The sequence below is a fragment of the Melospiza melodia genome, chromosome 16 (assembly GCF_035770615.1).
Source record: "Melospiza melodia melodia isolate bMelMel2 chromosome 16, bMelMel2.pri, whole genome shotgun sequence".
Taxonomy (NCBI): Eukaryota; Metazoa; Chordata; class Aves; order Passeriformes; family Passerellidae; genus Melospiza; species Melospiza melodia.
In genome coordinates this window covers 3641589-3662983 of record NC_086209.1, presented here as the reverse complement: position 1 = coordinate 3662983, position 21395 = coordinate 3641589, and the positions used below count along the sequence as shown (strand labels likewise).

At 45.3% G+C, this 21395-nt stretch overlaps 1 protein-coding gene across 3 annotated transcripts in view; it reads right to left on the bottom strand.

Annotated features, from left to right (window-relative positions):
* Positions 1-5605: 5605 nt before the first annotated feature.
* ATP7A (ATPase copper transporting alpha) overlaps positions 5606-21395 on the bottom strand; it is a 30977-nt gene continuing 15187 nt past the window's right edge. Inside the window, exons 10-24 of one of the 3 annotated variants that reach the window (XR_010029728.1) lie at positions 20414-20647; positions 19952-20043; positions 19331-19458; positions 18951-19105; positions 18523-18657; positions 16646-16840; positions 15129-15311; positions 13991-14204; positions 13193-13339; positions 12618-12760; positions 12099-12302; positions 11466-11583; positions 10443-10545; positions 8531-8937; positions 5606-8201 (exon numbers count right to left, since the gene is read on the bottom strand). Coding sequence is in view for 2 of the 3 variants with exons in the window: in XM_063170336.1 (XP_063026406.1) it covers positions 8661-8937; positions 10443-10545; positions 11466-11583; positions 12099-12302; positions 12618-12760; positions 13193-13339; positions 13991-14204; positions 15129-15311; positions 16646-16840; positions 18523-18657; positions 18951-19105; positions 19331-19458; positions 19952-20043; positions 20414-20647 (2328 nt within the window). In the remaining variant the exon portion in view is untranslated. Of the gene's footprint in view, positions 8938-10442; positions 10546-11427; positions 11584-12098; positions 12303-12617; positions 12761-13192; positions 13340-13990; positions 14205-15128; positions 15312-16645; positions 16841-18522; positions 18658-18950; positions 19106-19330; positions 19459-19951; positions 20044-20413; positions 20648-21395 lie in introns of those variants that run through there. The other 2 variants (XM_063170336.1, XM_063170337.1) reach the window with 2 other exon arrangements.

Below are 21395 nucleotides of genomic sequence, written 5' to 3'. Positions count from 1 at the left end.
ACCCAGCGCATTTGGCCCCGCCCCTCCCGCCAGCGATTGGTCAGTGCTGTTCTCGCTGCATTTTTATTGGACAAACCTCCTGTCAGTCAGCGGGCATCCCGCCTCACGGGGGCGGGGCTGCGGCGCCGGCCCCGGTCACGTCCCACACGCAGCCGCCGCTTCCTGAGGGCGCCGGTAGAGTGCGGGGTCCTGTCTCTGAGTACCGAATTAACCGTTCTGCACCTTATCTGAGGGAAAATCACCCATAAATGGTGTCCAAACGTGTGTCGGCTGGTGCGAATCCTCCACATGAAGGGCAGGCGCTTCACGGCTGAGCCATAGGCCTGGGGAGGCCACGCGTCGACTGTAAAGGACGAGACAAAACCCGGGATATTTTTAAGTGACCTACATAAATACTTCTCAAGACAAGTGGGGACAAAACAACTGTTTGAAGGGATACACCTTGCCGCAGCATGGTTTAGTAGCATCACAGAGTGGTTTGAGTTGGGAGGGACCTTAAATATAATTTCATGCCACACCCTGCCGTGGGCAGGGACACCTTCCGCTATCCCAGGCTGCTCCAAGCCCCAGTGTTCAACCCAGCCTCGGGCACTGCCAGGGACCCAGGGCCAGCCACAGCTGCTCTGGGAACCCTGTGCCAGGGCCTCAGCACCCTCACAGGGAAGATTTTTTCCTTCCTAAAACCTAATCTCAACCTACTCTCTTTCAGTTTGCGTCCATTCCCCCTTGTCCTGTCACTCTAGGCCCTTGTCAATAGTCTTTCTCCCTCTTTCTAGTAGGTTCCCTCCAGGTACTGGAAGGCCACAAAGCCTACATTTTTCCAGACTGAACAATCCCAGTTCTCTCAACCTTTCCTCATAGGAGTAGTATTCCATCCCTCTGATCATCTTGGTGCCTCCTCTGGGCTTGCTCCTTGTCCCTCCTGTGCAGGGACCCCAGAGCTGGAGGCAATCCTAACCCTGCCCTCTGCCAGGTCACAGCCATTCCCTTTGTGTCACTCCATGCCTCCATAGCAGGTTCTGGGTGCAGCCCAAAATCACCTGCCCCAACATACGTGCAGCCTCTAACGCAGTGCACTGGGCTGTGCATTGGGTGACAATAGCACAGGGCAATGCACTGTACTGGGTGAAAAAGGAGCTCATGGTCTTTTGTGTTTTGTCCATAGGATAGGCCTTTCTGTTGCTGACAGGGTTATTTTTTTTTGCCACGCTCACAAAAATGTACAGATACCGCTGAGAAAGTGGTGGTGACAAAGTCAGTTCTCTGCTGACAGGATGGTGCTGGAGGGTGTCAAGAGAAGGGCAGCTGAGCTGGGGAAGGGTCTGGAGAGTCAGTCCTATGAGGAGCAGCTGAGGCAGCTGGGAAGGGGCTCAGCCTGGAGAAAAGGGGGACTGGGGGGCCCTTGTGGCTCTGCACAGCTCCTGACAGGAAGGGACAGCCCAGGGAGTCGGGCTGTGCTTCAGGGAACAGGGACAGGAGCAGAGGGAATGGCCTCAGGCTGGGCCAGGGGAGGGTCAGGTTGGACATCAGGAAGAATTTCTCAAGGAAAAGGTTGTTGAACATTGCAATGGGCTGCCCAGGGAGGTGTAGAGTCACCATCCCTGGAGGTGTTCAAGGAAGGACTGGATGTGGCACTCATTGATAAGGTGGTGATCGGTCAAAGATCAGATCCAGTGGTGTCAGAGGTCTTTTCCAACCTAAAAGATTCTGAGTCAAATGAGCACACACTGACAAGAAATGAAACACAAAGGTTCCTAGAGAGCCAGGCTAGTGCAAACACCCAGCCTGAGGCAGAAGGGTGGGAGTCTCCTGCTGCAAGACTCAGGAAAGCCTGGAGGGGCCTCCCAGACATGTTAAAGGTGTTGGTTCCAACAGCAATAAACCCTGAAATACACAAGTGGGAGCAAACTGAGGGTGACATGAAATCTCCTGTGAGGTGGTCACCAGTTAGGATGGAGGAGACCAGGAACATCCCTTTAGTTTGTCAGTGTGTGCCACTGTAGTTTATCTCATGTTGCTGTAAATCTACAATCAAGGTTCAAATTAAATTAGGTGCAGTAATGGTCTCAATGTTGACTGCAGAGTAAACCTGGGGGGTACGCAGGGGTCCCTCCTGTGACACAGCAAATCAGAGCCAACCTTGCAGTCACCAGGGGGGTCCTTGTAACCCAGAGCCCTGGACAGTGCTCACAGTGTCCCTGTGGGCAGGGACATCTGGAAGTGTCAGTGTGAGTCCAGCCTCCACCAAGGCCTGAGAGTCAAATCCTAACATGGTCCTGAGCCCAGCCTCCCCTCAGGAGCTGGGATTGCCCACTCAAAGCACAGCTGGCCAGAGCCACTTCTAATCCAAGCCAGAAGCACAAGTGACAGCAGGTGGACGCTTAGAGGCACTCCTGTGAGGAGATAAGGGCGGCTTCTCTGGATCCACAGGAGCTGTAACTCTTTAACTGTTCTGAAATTAATCCCTTTCTTTCTTCCTGTACTACTTCATGCTGCGCTGCTTTCTCCAAAGGCAAAGGTTAAATTCCTCAATGCTGACTCAGAAAGGAAAGCTCTTCCCAGCTGCAGCCCACAGCCCTGCCCTCCCTGGGAAATGGCTTCATTCATTAGGACAAGGCTCTCATTTCAAAAGCTCTCCTGTCACCTCCTAGGGGTAAAAATGTGTGAAGCAGGAATGTCACAGTGTGTGGTGTCCTGTGTTTTGGGACAGCTGTGTGCCACAGCTGAGGGAAAAGGGACAGCCGGACACTGGTGAATCCCCAGGTAGACAGGACATTCAGAAAGAAAGGACCAAGCAAGCCATAAATAAAAATGACCAAGAGGACTCTACTCCACAGGACCAACTCCACTATATCCCATAGGTAGGAGAGTATTGGATAAGAGCCTGGAGCAATCTTGGTGCACTTACAAAGATCACTGTTCTGGCAGAAGTGCAGCTCACTCAGTGTTGTCTGGTTTTATCCTTGTTTGCTTTTTCTCCATTTTTTTTGTGTGAAGAACATGAGATAGAGGAATAGGGAGGATGTCACATGAGAACTTGAGGTGGCAGAATGCAATTACAGATGGGAAATGGCCAGGCATGAGAATTTGTATCTTATAAAAGGTGTTACAAAAAACAGACACACACTCAAAGCTCACTTCCACGTTTGAGTCACCTCTCTGTCCTTCCCTCCTGTTGTGAAATATTTAGAATATACTGCAAATATTTAAAGAAAAAAAGCCCACGCAAACAGTTCAACCCCTGCACTTTTAAATTAACCAGTGCAGCAAAGCCAGGAGGGCAAAGGGCTGGTAATGACAAACCCAAGGAGCTGGGGTTGGACCTGTGACCGTCCCAGGGAGTCATTCCTAGGAACATGAAGCAGCAGCTGCACTTTAGACTTGCACATCCCTCTCCTGCGTGATCCTGCTTCATTTATCCAACAGGAACAGGACTGGGCAAGTTTAGGCAGACCAAAGGCTCTGGTGCTCTGGGGTGTGTTTGTGAGACCAATAATCTGCATCTCCATCCATGCCCTGTGACCCAGGCTGCAGAAACTTCCTGCTTTTGGAGCCACCCACAGCTTTTAAACCTCCCCTTAGAAAGGGGCTGCGGCACGAGTCTGAGTGCTCTGATCTCCCTGCAGTGGGAGATGGTCATTATCCCAGCACAGGGATGCTGTGGGAAAGATAAAGAGCACCCAATCTGGAAAAGCTGTCTGAAAAACAGGCACAGTGCTCAGAGAATAAGGGCAGACAGCTCCTGGCTGCTCCCTCACCTGACCAATGCCTGCAAATGTCATTCCCAACACCTGCAGGGACAAAGGCTTCAGGCTGTCCATGCATGAAATCGAATGAGGGGTTAATTAAAAAGTGCTGAAGAATCTTCTGTGTCTCTTTTTCCTGCACCTGAGTTTATGTGTGTGTACAGCTCTCCATAAAAAATTATTTAGAGATGTGTTTGATGGGATACAGGCAACCCAATCTTACCTGGTCAGCAGTTTTCCTTCATGACCAAGCAGACATGGTACAAATTCACAGCTACTACTGAAACTGCCCAGTCAACTGGAAGAAAAAAAACCCTCACATTGCCCATAGCACAGCTCTGCTATCAAGGCAGATGCTGAATTTGGAATCAGAGTCTGACCTTAAAGGCTTGTCATACTGCTCTGCAGAGATGTGATCTAAAAATGTTACTTAAGAAGAAAAAAAAAAAAAAAAAAAAAAAAAAAGAAAAGAGTATCTTAAAAGATGATGTAGCCACCCTGAACTGGAAGCATCAAAAACCCAAGCAGGACCTGCACTCTGGTGAAATGGAAAATGGGTTCCATGAAGCCTGCAAAGGTGATGCTTGAGGCAGCAGAGGCTCCAGTGTTAACCCTGGCTGTGGCAGGCTGCAGGAACACAGCATTGCTCTGTCTCTCTAATGCCACAGACAGTTTTAAATGAACATGAATCCTAATTATCTACAGTATCATTTTCTATCAGAGCCCTTAAAGGTGGTATTTGTTCCACTGATTTTTACAATGTAGACTGAACCTCAATTTGATGATATAATTTACCCATTTTTCCCTAACAAAACAGTGCTATGGAATGTGAGAGCTCTGCTCACCCCTCACCCGTGCTCACTGCCACCAAGGGAGGTGAGACTCTAAACTGAGCTCAAGAAAAACTGAAATCAGGGGCTTGGAACAGAATTGACTCTGGGACAGCTCATGGTTTCACTTAGGAAACATCATTGACTTGTCAGGTTCCAGGAAAGGAGAGATATTTTAAACTCCAGGAGAATCTTAATTTTTAGTTCTATATCAAAGTTGCTGTTTCTTGAATCACAATGAAGGGTGTTGGCCAGACAAATGCAGAGATTTTTGTATCACAACTTAGTCCATAGGATGTGGGGCCTCCTGGCTACTTAATAAGGTTCATTTAAAATTTTATTTATTTTTAATTCAGTCAGGGCTAAAACAAAGTTCCATTTGAAATGAGAAGGTTCACATACTGCCTTAACTCAAAATGACTCAAGGCCTAAATGAAATAGTTCCAAGTATTTTGGTTACTATTTTTTGTGCAACAAATCTGCATTTTCCAAACCAGCGCTAAAATTGTGGTTTTCCACACCTGATGGGGCATACTAGGCCTGAGGCAGGCTGAGGATGAAATTACAGGGTTGGATCTTAAGGAAAAGCAAAATTCTTCATCCTGGAAACACTTGGATGCAACTTGAACCTGACTTGCTCAGTGAAACCAGTGACAGAACACGGGTTAATTGGCACAAACCAAAATGGGAAATGTCATCCCAACACAAGAAACCCCATTTTTACTGTAAGGGTGAGTGACCCCTGGAGATGTTACAAACCTCAGTCCTGGGCTCTGCTGGGACAGTTCTGACTGTGTGAGCTCCAGCAGCCTCTGCTCTTCCCCCATTTGCTAATAATGCTCCTACATGAGATTATTCCACAATTTCCCAACTTTCACCAGCCCCACTCGCCCCCAGCTCTACAGGCTCAGTGTTTGCTCAAGGCTGTGTTTAGAGAGCTGGAATTACACCTAAACCCCAATCCTTGGCCTTTTGCTGAGACAGCTAGAGATACTGAAAGGAGATGAAAGAACATGCTTTAAACCAGCCTTTGGATGCTACATTTTTATTACAGAGCTCACAATTGCCATTAGAATGATGGAGGCACAGTCTTAAAAGAACAGGAAACATGAGACAACATGTTCTGAGATGCAAAGAACTGTAACAGCCCTACATTAACATTCCAACCAGCATTCACTTCTTCATTCTTCATCCCTAAAACTGAGTAACAAATGTTCTCCAGTTTAAAACATTTTGTTGGAAGTTCTAAACAAAAAAAAAAAAAAGAAAAGCATAGTTTTGAATAAATAAAAGTGTGTTCTTGCTTCCATTGTGTTCTGGCAATTTCACATTCTTTTTTTTCTTTTTGTATAAAATTTCAAGTGTTTTAAACTCTTAAAAGTAAGTTTGGTAAGATTCAAAGAGTAACTTTTAAAGCCTGGAGCATAATGTACTTTTTTATTAAATAGAGCACAGGTTTATAAATAGCTAGACACAGAAAACAATAAAATAGACAAAGGAGTAATACAATATTGTTTGTAACTGAGTGTTTCCACGTGATAGTTTAAATTTCTGAATCCAAACTGTCTCCAACAGAAGCAACCTATTTACACATTAAAACATTCACATTTGGGAAAACACTGAGCTCCCACACGATTCCACTTGCACTGTACATTCAAACAGAAAGGGATTTTGGTTCTTCAACGTAAAGCACCTTTTGTAATATTTTAATCTCAATATAAACATCCTAGAAGTCATTATCTCACCCTTGGGGAGTGCTGGACAGAGAACCTGCTTTCAAAAAATCTGAGTTTATCACAACCACCTTGCCCCCAGCCAGCCTGGGCTCAGTTATTTCCTCTCCCCAGAGCCTGATCCTCTGGCTGTCCCTACAAGCTGCTCCCACATCCCCCCCAGCCAGCAGCTGCTGTTCCTCACTCCCTGATAATCATCCTGCACCTCTTTAAGTGTCCTGCTTTGGAAAAAGAGCCTTATTTTGCTGTACCTGGATCAAACACTGAGTTTCACAGAAAATGATAAAGCCTAGAAAAATACCTGTGTTGGGAAAAAGTTGGAGGTAAAGCTGTAAACATTCAACCTACACAGCATTTGGACAATGAAAGGAAAGTGCTCTAAAAATACAGCTGGAAATTTTTTAACAAGTTCTTAATGCTGCTTTATTTACTAAGCAGGAATCCAGCCCTAAATTACCTCCCTATTTCCTGCAGTGGGAGGTGATGTGGCATTTCCAAGCCATCCACTCCCCAGCCAGCACTGAAGGAGTGGCTGAGACCACCCAGAGCAGACAGAAATATGGAAATACCTCCCTTGCACCTGCACAACGTGCCAGGAACACAGAGAAGGAGGGTGGATAAACAAGACAACTGAAATCTCTGCATGATTGTGAAGCACTAAAACCCATCCTCACACATCAAACAACTTTGGGTAACAATCTGCTTTGTAAAAACAGCTCTGCTGCTGCAAACAGAGAACAAAACCTCATGGAATGGCTGTGCAGTGATAGATCTCAGCACGGAACAACACCACATATTACATACATGTGTAATCTAATTTATAAAAATACTCTGTATTCATGTAGAGATATTAAGAACCCAAATCCTGCTACAGAAATATTTTGTTTCTCGAGCCAGCAGCACATGATACTGCTCCCCTCACTGCAATACAGGTACCCTGATTTCCTCACAAACACATCCCCAGCACAGCTCTTCTGCTCTCACACAATGGGATTTTTCTGGTGGTTCTCAGATAAAATGCAAGAGTTGTTTACTCAGGACTTTTTACATACACAATCTATGGCCTGACATCAGGCTTTGAGTTAAAAAGCAGAACATTGAAGAGAATCTCTTTGTCTCCACCACACTGAGTATTTCTCCTCTACAAGCACAACTGGTACACATTTACATCATGGACTGCACTTCATTATAAAATTCATCATTATTGAACCCAGCAATTCCTACCAATGACTGCCTCAGCAGGGGAAGGGGACAGCAAGGTTCAGTGAGTAACAAACAGGTAACAGCCACTGCTGATGAGCATCTCTTTCTCACTGAGGATATTTTTTATATTAATGATTTCATGATCAAGAGCTGCATTTTGATATTGCAGTTCAGCAACAAATGACAACTGTCTGAATTCTTGATGCCTGGATCTGCACAGAACAAGCAGAGGGGTTTGGATCAACCAATGCTGGGCCATCCCTAGAATACAGACACTTCACAGGCAAAGCCTGAACTGTAGAGACTTTAAAGCAGTCTGTGACAAACTCCCCTGGTTCACTGGAGTAGTGCCAGTAGATCCTGGTGGTGGGCACTGCTCATTCCTAAAGCTGAACACTTTGGCTAAAAGCAGCTCACACTGATATTGCATTCAGGTGTTGCAGGAGTTTTTGGCTTAGGAGAGGCTGGGAATGAGCAAACCTCCCAACCCCAAACCTTCAGGAAGGCAGAGAGTCTCAAGGCAGGACGTGCAGAGCTCTGTGGGGATGGCCCCAATCCTCCCTGTTTGCTGCCACACAGGAATCTGGATCCCATGGAGATGATTTGAAGCCTGGAGTGTGAAAAGCTGGAACCAGATGTTGACAACAAGAAGAGGCATTTGAGAGGACTCATTTCTGGCAGAAGGCAAGCTGTGGGAGTGACAGGGTTCTGAAGTAAGGCACATCTCTCAGCAAACAGAACTGTCAGGATTTTGCAGATGCAAATTCACAATTTTTTCACACAGTACTGAACTCCACTATGGATAAAATAGCCTGGTATAAGGCTGGGAAATCAGTTTCTGCTTCCTTAGTTTCCTTAATTGTATTTTGACAATTTGCCAAAATAAATGCTATACTGCAAGCTCCACGGAATGGGAACACAGCCCTGTTTGTGAGCATCAACAGCCCTGCACCAGATATTTTTGGTAAGTCTAGATTAAAAACCACAAAAGACTCTGGAAAGTCACTGCAACAACTACCTCTACACTGAAGAAGAAATGCATCCAGAAGACCTCTACAAGGATCAGGACACGCACAGACCTCACGAGAGCTGTTTTGGTTGTGTTTTTTGCTTCAGGGTATTTCTGTGGGGTGGGAGGAGCAAGTCTTTCACAAGGCTGTGTCATCATCCTCCCCAAAGTCCCCCACCAGCAGGGAGTGCTTGTCAGGCTCGCTGAGGACGATGCTGTTCACAGAGCGCTTGTCTGAGAGCAGGGAGTTGATGGAGGCCCTGCTGTAGGTGATGATCCGATCCATCAGGCTCAGCTTGGGGGAGGCAGCCCCGCTCTCCTCGATGCCCACGTGCACGCTGATCTCTGACGGGCTCCTGTGCCTCAGCTGGCCACGGGCACGGAACTCCAGCTTCTCTGAGCTCGGCTTCTGGTACCTAGGCAAGGAAAAAACAAAATGCATTGTTGCATTCGGATCCCTCCCCGATAATTCCCTGCCAGGTGTGCCAGTCACCCCTCCTTTCCCCTCCCAGCACTGTCTGTCAGTCCTGGCATTCCAGAAGGGCACAGAGTGATTGGCAGAACTCAAAAGATGCCCCCTACCCCTGGGGGCATTGGGCCATCCAGGTGTCCTTTGTCCCTTGAGACCTCCCCTACTGTACCTGGTTGGTGGGATCCTTACTCCTTTCCCTGCCCCTCTCCCCTGTTAAAGGAGCAGCAACCACGGGCTCAGGGAGTTCTCTTGGAGCTGGTGCTGCATTCAGAGGCCTGTGGGCCAGAATAAAGCTCTGCATCCAAACCCTCCATCAGAACCGACTCCTTTCCTTCACCATTGCCTTAAAGCTTCTCCTCCATAGGGAAACCTGAGGAGCAGCCCCTGTTATGGGGGGAAGCTCCATCCCAGCACCACCAGAGCTCCTGCAGGCCTGGACTTGTCCCCACGGGCCCAGTGCAGCACCCAGCCAGCCCAAAGTGTCTGTGGGGTGAAACACCACACACCCAGCCAGCCCAAAGTGTCTGTGGGGTGAAACACCACACACCAGCCAGCCCAAAGTGTCTGTGGGGTGAAACACCACACACCCAGCCAGCCTAAAGTGTCTGTGGGGTGAAACACCACAGTGCCACTATTTGGTCAAGCAGCAAGGACCAGACAAGCTCAGGCACGTCCTATCTGGGTGTATTGGTAATTATTCCAATAATATATCAATGCCTCTGAGGCTGAAGTACACTGAAATATGAACTGATTATGCACAAGTCAGAGGCATTTATAATTTGACCAACAAGATTTCTCACAAACACACAAAGGTCTTTAAGTGTCACAGTCATATTTACTGAAAAATCTCTCGGCCCAGGATTTTCTCCTGGGAAGCTGAGAAGCCTCAGAGAAAAAGGAAAACAAATTATCATTTTATTTGCTTCTCGTGTTGTGCTCACATGTCTTTGGAGATTGTTTCATTGGTTTCATGTGAATTGCTTTGACTTATTGACAATTTTGAATTATTTGACAATCAGGGCCAAGCTGTGTCAGGGCTCTGGAAAGAGTCCTGAGTTTTCATTATTATCTTCTTAGCATTCAGCAAGTATCCCTTCTGTATTCTTTAGTATAGTTTAGTATACTATTTAATATAATATAGTAACATCAAATAATAAATTAGCCTTCTAAGAACATAGAGTCAGATTCATCATTCCTTCCTGCCATGGGGCACCGTGCAAATACAATAATTTAGGAATTTCCCATTCTGAGCACTTCTGGTTTGTACATCTCTTCCCATTAAAACTTACATGTTTCTAAACACTGCTGTCTGCTTAACACAGACTTGTGAACTGCTCTTCAAAAGCCTTCAAAAGCTCTCACAGTCCCACATTTATTTTCTGTCACTCAAAGTAAAAAAGACCTGAGCTTTAAATCCAAGTTACAAACCACAAGACTGTTCCTACTCACATCTTCAAGAGCAAAGAAGAAAGCACAACAGAGACTGAGGAGGCAGCCATGGCTGCAGATCCCATCCAGGGCTGCAGAACCAAACCAATGGGCAGGAAGACACCTAGAAAATTACATCAGCAGAAAGTTCAGAGCAGGAACACTGCATTATTCATATATTAATGGATACAATTTCACACAGACTGTCCAGTTATAGTTGTTTTGTAATTTGTTAGTAAATGAGATTTTAGTTTAAATGGCCAGTATTTAATACATAAGGATTTGTGGCTTATCCCAACTAGAACCTCAGCCTGAAACTCAGAGGTGGCATGTCCTGCCCACCCTGCAATAAAACTGCTTGCTCACAGGCTCTTTCAATAAACCTTTTATCCTGAAGCTGTTCTGATGTGCTGAGCACATCCATAGTGTGGGAGGAGAACAGCTCACTCATGCCTTGAGAAGGCTGATGTAGAACAGAGGCTGGACAGAGTTACAGAATAAAGCAGGGATTTATTAAAATGCCTCCATGGATGCACCTTGGGCAGCACAAGAGCCCAACCAGGGCTGCACCCAAGATGAACCAAAGTGGTCACAAAAATCCCTGACTTGGTCACAGGGTCTCTCACTTTTATAAGTTCTGCTGCATTTGCATATTGGAGTTAATTGTCCAATGAACTCCTCCCTTCTTGTTTTTCACTCTTCAGTTCACTGTTGTTAATGCTTTTGGAGCCTGAGATTTGGATCATTTGTCCTTGGTCCCCAGGTAGAGAGGGAATTGTTTTGCCTCCCTACTCTGTGAAGAGAGCTCACCAACACTTAATATGAAGCTCAGAACTCCACACTAAAACAGCACAAAATCTGAAAAATATAAAAGCTAATACTTAAGGCATCATCACAGATATTCCACTGCAACATCCCCAGGCAGAAAACTCTGCCCTGACAGCCAGAAATAAAGACAATGGAAACTCTCCCACCCAACAGCAAATCACTGCAATCTTCTACTCACTGAGCCCAATCCAATTAGTGCAGGCAGCACTCACACACCTGCAGCTATGGGAACTCCAATGAGATTATAAATCAGAGCAAAGACAAAGTTGATCCGGATCCTCTTCACAGTTTTCCTGGACAAATCTATGCTTGCTACCACATCCATCAGGTCATCCTGCAAGTGAAAATGTTCACTGGAGCACTCAGAAAGACAGAAAGCACACAGGTGGTGTCCTCATTTGTGTTACAGCTCACTACAGTGCACTGGATGGAACAGGCCAAGCACAGTGAGCCCTCTGGAGGCTGCTGTGCTCAGGCCAATCCATCACAATGCCAGTGATGTCCCCAGCCCCTCCCAGGACAGCTCCAAACACTGACCACAGTCTGCCAGGGGGCAGCTGATGTGTAGGAACGAGTGCCTGTAACCCTGGAGGTGCCATGGTGAGCTATCCAAATGTAATTTTTGTTTGCCAAAGGATAGGTCACTTTGGCTTTCTTTGCCACTCTCAAACTTGAATTACCCCAAAATGTGCAGTGCCCAGAAAATGTGGAAGGGGGATCATCACTGCACTAAACACGGTGAACAGAATCTCTGCTCCAGTTCTCCAGCTGATGGGGACTGTGCACCCCTGCACACCCAACACACCCTGGGCCCTCTGACCCCTCCTACCTTTAACTCTGATTTCTTACCCTGATGAGCACCACATCAGCTGCCTCGATGGCCACATCGGTGCCCGTGCCAATGGCAATGCCCACGCTGGCCATGGCCAGGGCTGGGGAATCATTGATCCCATCTCCAACCATGGCCACGCGCTTCCCTTCGTCCTGCAGCTGCTTCACTTTGGCCACTTTGTGTGAGGGGAGAACCTCTGCAAACACTTTGGTGATGCCAACCTGAACAGAGAGAGAGAGAGAGAGAGAGAGAGAGAGGACGCAGCTTTTCCAGCAGCTCTCAAAGCTCCTGCCAGGAATGATGTGGCCAGGAAGAGTGAAACCCATTTTATCATTCATGAGCTAAAGAGCAAACCCAGCTGATGATATGAAAACAGCTCTGAATTTACAGCTGATGTTACTTCCATTCAAAAACTTCTTGCAATCTTGATTCCAAATTTTTTAAAACTACCATCTTTCACAGCAGAGCAGCCACCAGCAATATGAACATGCCACACCACCCTTCCTGCTGAAAGCAGCCCCAGGCCCTGGGCCCACCTGGGAGGCGATGGACCGGGCTGTTTTGCTGTTGTCACCAGTCATGAGGACAACTTCTAAGCCCATGCTCTTCAAAGTGCACACTGCCAGCTCAGCCTCTGGCTTCACAGTGTCTGCAATGGCTATCAAGCCACAGAGCACTCCTGAAAGCAGAAAGAAAGTGATTGTAATGAAGAGCTTTATCAATTTAAATTAACTTCCCCAGTAAGTCCAGTTCCAGAACCAGTTCATACTGACAGTAAAGGGTGGGATGATAAGAGGTATTAAGGCAGTAAGATAGAACATGGATTATCTAACCACCATAACATAAAAATTCCTTTTTTCTATCCTTTTTTCCCTTTTGCTTTATTTGAAGTCTCTGCATTATATTATTATGCCCAATTGTCCTGTTAGCTAAGAAGTGAAGGAAGAGCCTTTCCCATAAGAAAGTGCTGTAAAATGGATGAATTATCTCTTTTCATCCCATTACTCTGCTCCAGCTGTAGCTGCTATGACATCACTACTTATTAATCTCTATTTATGTGATGTTTCATGTGATATTTAGTGGGTGAACACAGCAGCAGCCCTGAACTCACCATCCACAGCTGCCAGGACAGCTGTGCGGCCTCTCCGCTCGTGCTCCATCATGGCTTTGTCCACCTCATTTCTCACCACCAGGCCATTCCTGGTCATCCATTCCCTGTTCCCAATGAGAACTGAGTATTTCTGAGAGGTCACAGGAGCTGAAGGAAGAACACACATTGTGGATAAACCAGGGAGCTTCCCTGCAGCTCATCCCAGCCAGGCTCTCCCAGTGTGCACTGGCACAGCACTGCAGGGAATCCAAACAGAAATAAAGAACTCAAAACTTTCTGCCCTGCCATCTTTTCGTGTGACCTCTACAAGAGAGACACCAACATTTCTTCAGTACTGGGGAGCCAGCCCATGTTAGAGGGCCAAAAACCACAGGAAAAAGGACATTAAAGGACCAAGTAACCTTCTCAGTGCTTCTGATTTCTTTGAACAGCCCAGTGGAGTTGGAAGGCCTAACAGTGAGTTGTTCTTGAGTGAAAACTAACCAGTTATGCAAATACACATAATTTTGGCTAGCAAATGGTAACCTGGGATGAAGCAAAGTAAAGCCAGAGAGAGCTGACAGACAACTTCTGTCTGATTTTCCAGTTCCATATTCAATATGCAACTTGAAATTGTATTTAACTTAAATGTTCTGAATGATGTATGAGCACGAAATAAACTAATAAGCAACAATTTAATGTGTGCCTTGATGTCAGCCCAGTTCTGCAAGGTGGAAATAAATGACCTCATTCCTAAGGATCCTAAAGACACAGAAACAAAACCTGCACATTTTATTCTCAAACCCAGAATTAACTTACTTGGCAGTTCAGCATCAATGATCAAAGGAGTCTGCACTGATTCGTCTGCATTCTCCTCAATTTTCACAAGTGTCACATTTTTAACATTGTTTTCTTCAACCATTCTGTTTTTCCTGTAGAGTAATGCTTCAATATTGGTGACTTTGCAACTAATGCCACAGCCAGGAACTACCTGAAAATCTGTACATGTCCCAAGGGTTTCTGAGTTCAGCTCCTAGGAAAAGAGGATGGAAACTGATGAAGTTTTTAAATACATAAAAGCACAATGCAATTATAAAGCCCACAAAATTAAAGTGCAGTAGAACAGAGATAAGGAGGGAAAGAATCATCAAAATCTAGGTCTGAATGGTGCCTCTAATACAGTGTGATTTATGTGGCTCCACAATTTTCAGCTTTCCCAATTAAACACAGCTGTTGGAACCCAGGACATCCCTCTGGCTGCCCTGGATGGCTCAAGCCCCTGCCAGGGGGCTCAGAGACCTTGGCACAGAGCCCAAGACACCTGTGCCTTTGATTTTGACCCATGGAGCAAATTACCACCTTTATATGAAGAATTACAAGTCAAGAGAGTTTAAGGAGAATAATAGTTTGTCACGGGGTGAAAATTTGATTTTTGGGGTTTTTAGAATGGGGGCTCAGGGTCCCAAGATGGAGGAATTTGGGTGTATCCTGTCCTCCTTCTTTCTTCTTCTTGGCCTCCATGTTCTGGGTGATGGTGGCACTTTTGGATTGGTTTAAGGTAGAAGCTCACTGTCTAACATAGGTGATGGGTATTGGGAAGTTGTGGTAAATAATGTAGGTGTAGTTTTTGGTATAAAAAGATAACACTGCCCCAAGGCAGTCAGTGTGTCTCTGTCTGACCTGCTGGACAGACCTCAGCAGGCCAGAGAAAGAATGTAATAGATAAGAAACAATAAACAAACAACCTTGAGAATGAGAACAGAAGAATCCTGATTACATCTTTGACCGCCAGGCTGGAAAAAGAGACTTTCTAACACATCTTGGGGTCAGTGTGACCAGCAGAGATTGAGACACAGCAACTGCTTAACCTGCACAAGCAGCCCTGTGGCATTGAGGAAGTCCTGCCAGAGGTTCTTGCCCAGGGAGAGCAGGCTGTGTGTGGGAGCCCCTCTAGTACCTTCTTGCAGTACTTGGTGATGGCAGCTCCCAGGGGGTGCTCGCTGCTGCTCTCTGCTGTCCCCACGATCGCCAGCATTTTGTGCCGAGGGAGGAGGTTCCCCTCCACCAGGAACTTCACCTGCATCACCTCTGGAGTGCCGTGGGTGATGGTCCCTGTTTTGTCAAACACAACCACCTTCACCTGCAGGAAAGCAGGAAGATTTCACTCAATGAACCGAGCATGGAGGTGCAGGTTCCTTGGCAAAGCACCCACTTTAACTCTGAACACAGAGCCATGACCTAACAGGGAACACCTCGAGCTGGATGGGACCCACCAGGGCTGTAAGATCATGTCTGGGATGGGCTGTTGGGGTCTAACTCCAGCTAGCAATGGACCCCAGCCCACAAGATCCTACACAGACCAAACAAAAGACTGGAAGTGCTCTTCCCTACATGGGAACCTCCATGGTACATTTATTTCCAAGGTGGGCAAGAGGCTGTGGACCCAGGGCAGGAGACTTTTATACCCGAGGGGAATGGGGGGCAGAGGAGGATCACAACCAATCAAACAAATGGGGAGGCACTGACCAGGGGAGAGACCACCAGGGGGTATTGGGCAGAGGGGTGCATGAGAGAGAAGCCATGTGATAGGAGAGGGGAATAACAAACCACACTGTCACCCTGATTTTCTAAGATTTTCTAAGCCTTCTGATGTTTACATTCTTGTAGCAAACTTTCTCATACACTTTGTGTAAATAATTTATTGTTTTGCATTCTTTTATGGAGGAGGAGAAATTTGATGGACTGTTGGTTTGTCCAGTGTCATTGGAGAGGTGGCACTGTCACCCTCCAATCCACTGTCACTTTTGGAAAACTATAAGTGTTGGAGTTAGAAAATAAACTTCCTTTTTCTTCACCTTGAGAGCAGTGGTGTGTGTTCGTGTTGTTTTGTGTCCTATAGTGACACCACGTGATATAGCAAACTACATTCAGTGCAATATAAAGACTACTCTGTGCAAATCTCCAATAACCCAGAGCAAAACAACAACTAAATAAACTATTTAGTGTCACAGACATGTTTTATGAAAAATCCTTTCCTTACGATTTTTTCTCCCGAGAAGCTGAGAGGCCTCAGAAACAAAATGTAAACATTGATTATCTGCTGCTGTGGAATGCAACAGGTGCATCTGTGATTGGTCTCATGTAGTTATCTTTAATTAATGGCCAGTCACAGTCCAAGCTGTATCAGACTCTCTGGTCAGACACAGGATTTTGTTATCATTCCATTCCTTCCTTGCAAGCCTTCTGATGAAATCCTTTTCTTCTATTCTTTTAGTATAGTTTTAATATAATATCTATATAATATAATAATAAATCAGCCTTCTGAAACATGGAGTCAGATCCTCGTCTCCTCCCTCATCCTGGGACCCCTGTGAACACCACTACAATTTACTGCAATACAACACCGGACATTCCATCATCATCTCCTCCAAAGAGCTGGCAAAACCCCCAGGCTGGCAGCCTTGGGGCACCCACCTTGTGTGCCATCTCCAGGGGCTCCCCTCCCTTGATGAGGATGCCGTTCTGGGCACCCACACCCGTGCCCACCATGACGGCAGTGGGGGTGGCCAGGCCCAGCGAGCAGGGACAGGCGATGCACAGCACCGTGATGGAGGCCTGGAAGGCGAAGCGGATGATCACCTCTGCTGCTGAAATGCTCTTGTTGTAGCCCTGGGCACAGAGGGGAAATAGGGAAGAAATCAAACAACAGGAACAACACATTTGGCTATGTATTGTCTTGGGTCAGGGAAGAAATGAAACAAGAACAACTCATTTGGCTACGCATTGTGTTGGAGGCTGGAAACATCTGCTCATGTATCCGCCGAGTATTAACACTCAGCAAAGTATGCAAAACCTAAGGTGAATGATTAAATTAATGATTAATTAACCAACTTGTGGTCTGTACTATGTCACCATGATATTTTATGAAAAATCCCTTCACCAGGATTTTTCTGCTGAGAAGCCTCAGAAAAGAGATGTCAACAATAATTTTCTGATTGCCTGGAATGTGCTTTGGAGGTTGCTTACCAACAGATGCCTCTTTGATTGGTTCCATGTGAATTGTTTTTAATTAATGACCAATCCCAGTCCAGCTGTGTTGCACTCTCTGGTCAGTCACAGTTTTTTATTATTCATTCCTTTCTAGCCTTCTGATGTCTCCTCTCTCTTTCTTTAGTATAGTTTTAATATATAATTTTCTTTTAATATAATATAATATCAAAAAATAATAAATCAGCCTTCTGAGAACTTGAGTCAAATTCTCATCTCTCACCTCGTCCTGGGGGCCCTCCCAACACTGCAACATACTGCATCCACCCACTGGAGCTGGGGGTGCTCAGCCTGCAGAAAAGGAGACTCAGGGGTGTCCCCATGGCTCTGCACAGCTCCTGAAAGGTGCCTGTGCTCAGCTGGGGCTGGGCTCTGTCTGCAGGAACTGACACAACCAGAGCACACAGCCTCGAGCTGTGCCAAGGGAAATACAGGCTGGATAGCAGGGAAAAGTTTTTTACAGAAAGGTGATAAAGATCTGGAATGGCTGCCTGTGGAGGTGGTGCAGTCCCCATCCCTGGGTGTGTTTAACAAGGCCTGGATGTGGCACTGGGTGCCAGGGGTTGGGTGAGGTGTTGGGGCTGGGTTGGACTCGATGATCTTGAAGGTCTCTTCCAACCTGGGGATTCTGTGAATTCTGTGAATTACCTTCAACTGTTTCATTTATAGGACATTCCTCTAAACAAGACACCACATACTACAACTCTTTAATCATGCACTGTAATAAAAGATACTGTATCAAGGATATATATATATATATATATACACACACACACACACACTCTAAGGTACAGAAAAAGCAGAAATGAAGATTGCTTTCCTGGAAATGGAGAAATTCTAATTAGTTTTGAAACAAGAAACCCAGTGACCTGAGCAATGCTTAAGTCCAAGCTGGGATCCTGACCCTCCTCTGGAATTTGTAACCAAGATGAAGTCCACTGATTGCCAAGATGAACTTACACAGGGCTACATATATAATTGGAGCTTGTGACAGGAGGGACTTCTTTTTCCCACAGAGGAGGGATGGATGGTGGGAAATTTGTGATGTTTAATATTTCTTTTAATTAGCTTTTTTTAAAATCCTAACTTAGAAGAGTTGATTAATTACTGTGGATTCTCTTCTAGTATAACTGCAGGAATTATACAATTTAAAAAAATATATAATGTAAAACATGCAATAACAAGAGCTGTAATAGTCAGCAACTTCCTGCAAGGGTAATCCAGAAAGGGAACCACTGCAGTCTAATAGAACTGTAAAGCTATTTATTAAATATTTCAGAAGGTGTTTAAAGAAATTTACTTACCAGAAAGTACTTTTCCACTATTTCAAAATCCACAAATCCAATTATAATCCAGGCAAAAAGGGTAACCACAGAGACAGCCACAATAAAAGGAACGAAGTAGCCACTAAGTTTGTCTGCAAATTGCTGGATGGGAGCCTGGCAAGGAGAAACATCACTCAGCACCATCATGTTTGTGTCTGAAGGCACAGAAGAATCACAGCTGCTGCTTGCAGCACACTTGGCTTGCCACACTTGGTAATTACAGATTTACTTAATAAGAGGATGAGACTTGGCTCAGCAGACAGGATCAGAGTCCTTACTCAGCAAGAAACTTCATTATGCAGCTTCAACTCAAATCCAAGCAGTCTCAGCCACCCCTGCAGTGATTTGGTGTGCTGGTGCCTGCATGAGACAGCAAACCTCAAGTGTTAAATTGGGTGATACTCTACCTTAGAGGTCTGGGCCTCCTCCACCAGTTTAACAATCTGGGACAGGGTGGTGTCAGCTCCCACGTGGGTGGCAGAGATGAGAAGGGACCCATTCTGATTGATGGAGCCTGCAATAACTGTGCTGCCAGGCTTCTTGGTCACAGGCATGGCCTCACCTGAGCAAAGGGAAATTCTGATCAGAAATTCTAATCAAAAAGTAAAAAAAAAAAAAAAAAGAGTAAATTCTAGCAACAGGAAGAGCAAAAAAATAGCAAGACACAGCACTGCTGAAAAAGGCACCTTGGGACAGCTGCCAAATCCAAACACATCAGCTTCAACCTCCCCTCTGGAGATTTGTTTAAAGGAAAAGAGTTTAATCCTTGGCAAAAGCAAATGCTGACCTGTGATGAGAGACTCATCCACCATGGAGTGTCCTTCAATGACACGGCCATCCACTGGGAATTTGCCTCCTGGCACCACCTTGACAATGTCCCCTCGCTGAACCAGCTCCACGTCCACCTGCTCCTCACTGGAATGGTGCAAAGGTTTTGTAAGGGAATAAAACTGGAGTCACCCAAGCAAAGGAGCTGGCACTACACACAGAGCACAACCCCACTGGCTGGCATTAGTGCATACAAAAACTATCACAAGAAATTCATAGTGCTCTTTGAAATGGCCTATTTTATCATGATTTTATTTACTTTCCAGTTAAGAAAATCTACTTTACTTATCTATTTAAGAAAATCCATTATCTATTTATTTTTCTGTCTTATCACAGAAAAAAATAGCAATAAAGCAAAGCAGAGCAGTGTTAATTCTGCATTTTAATATTTTTATCTGCCAGCAAATCTGAAGTTATTTGCTTCATAGTTCTTATAGAATAGTAAATTTTTTCTGTGAATTCAGCATAATATGAAGTTATTTGCTTCATAGTTCTATATAAAAATAAAATTTGTCTGTGAATTAAGCATATTAACAACAAAAAAGGCACAACAGAAAAAGCAAATGATAAAGCAAGATACCTTAAAAGAACGTTATCAGGGCCCAAGGTAACAATAGTAGCTTCAGTAGCTTGTAATGAAATTAGTCTTGCCAGTGCTTCTGAGGTTTTACCCTAGAATAATAATTTTCATATTTTTCTGACTATACTATTGAAAAAATGAATCTGGGTAAATGACAACTGTGTACGTTGCAATTTACCCTTTTAACAAAACATTTTCTGCAAACAGTCTGATATTTAAACTTTTATTAGTTGAGTTATTAAAGATGATTTTATGACACAGAAGGTTAAAGAACCCAGCAAAGCTTTTGCATGGGATGTTTTCTGCGGTGGTGTTTGCAGGGGTCTCAGGATGAGGGAAGAGATGAGAACCTTGACTCCATGTTTCAGAAGGCTGATTTATTATTTTATGATATATATTAGAAGAAAATGATATATTAAAACTACACTAAAAGAATAGAAGGAACAGCTCCTGTTTGCTCACCTTGGCCACGTGCTCCAGCCAGCGGCCCAGCGAGATGAACACGAACAGCATCGGCGGCGTGTCGAAGAAGGTCACAGGGTTCACTTTGGCCCTCTCAGCCATTGCCACCAGGAGGATGATGAAGGAGTAGAGGAAGGCAATGGATGTTGCCAGCACCACGAGCACGTCCATGTTGGCTGTGTTGTGCCTCAGTGCTCGGGAGGCCTGGATGTAGAAGTGCCACCCCCCGAACACCTGCAAGGGCATTTCACACAGCTCCAGCACACAGCAGCAGCAGCTTTTCCAGCTTATTTGTGCTATTTTCCACTTTTCCTGAACATAATCCCAGGTCTAGTCAGGCTGTGGTCTTCCCACAGCACCCTCAGGTATTCCCAGTGCCCTCCCAGTGGGATTCAGGAGCTGCCTCAGGTGCACAGCTGCTGGAGTTCTGCATGCTGAGAATTTGAAACTTTCTACACTGAAGACCCACAATAAAATTCTATATTTGACCTGAGGCCTTGAAGAAGGCTTCCAAAATTGATTGACAGCACTGAAATTGTGAGTGTGTAGTTTGATTAGAAGTGTGTAATATCACAGGGTGGAAAACTCAGAATTTAAGGTTTTAGAATATAGCAATATATATGGGGCAAGATGGAGGTTTTAGGGCAGTGGCAGGTTGTTCTCCTTCACCGTCCTCTCCATGGGTTTGGGTGGTATTTTGTAATTGGACAGGAAAGTCCACATTACAGACTTCAGGTGATTAGTTATTGAGTCAAAAGTGAAAATAATTTAGGTGTCACTTCTTAGTTGGATAGTTAAGACTTAAAAGACCTTGTAGAGAAAGCTTGCTAGCCATTTTTGTGTCTTGTTAGTGAAGAACTGCAGAACTCACTGCTGTGAGACTGTAACACGGGTAAGAAATAATCAACACCTGAGTCTGAACACAAAATACCATCTCCAGTGCCTTCAATCCCAACCTTGACACAGGTAGAAAAAAGAAGCC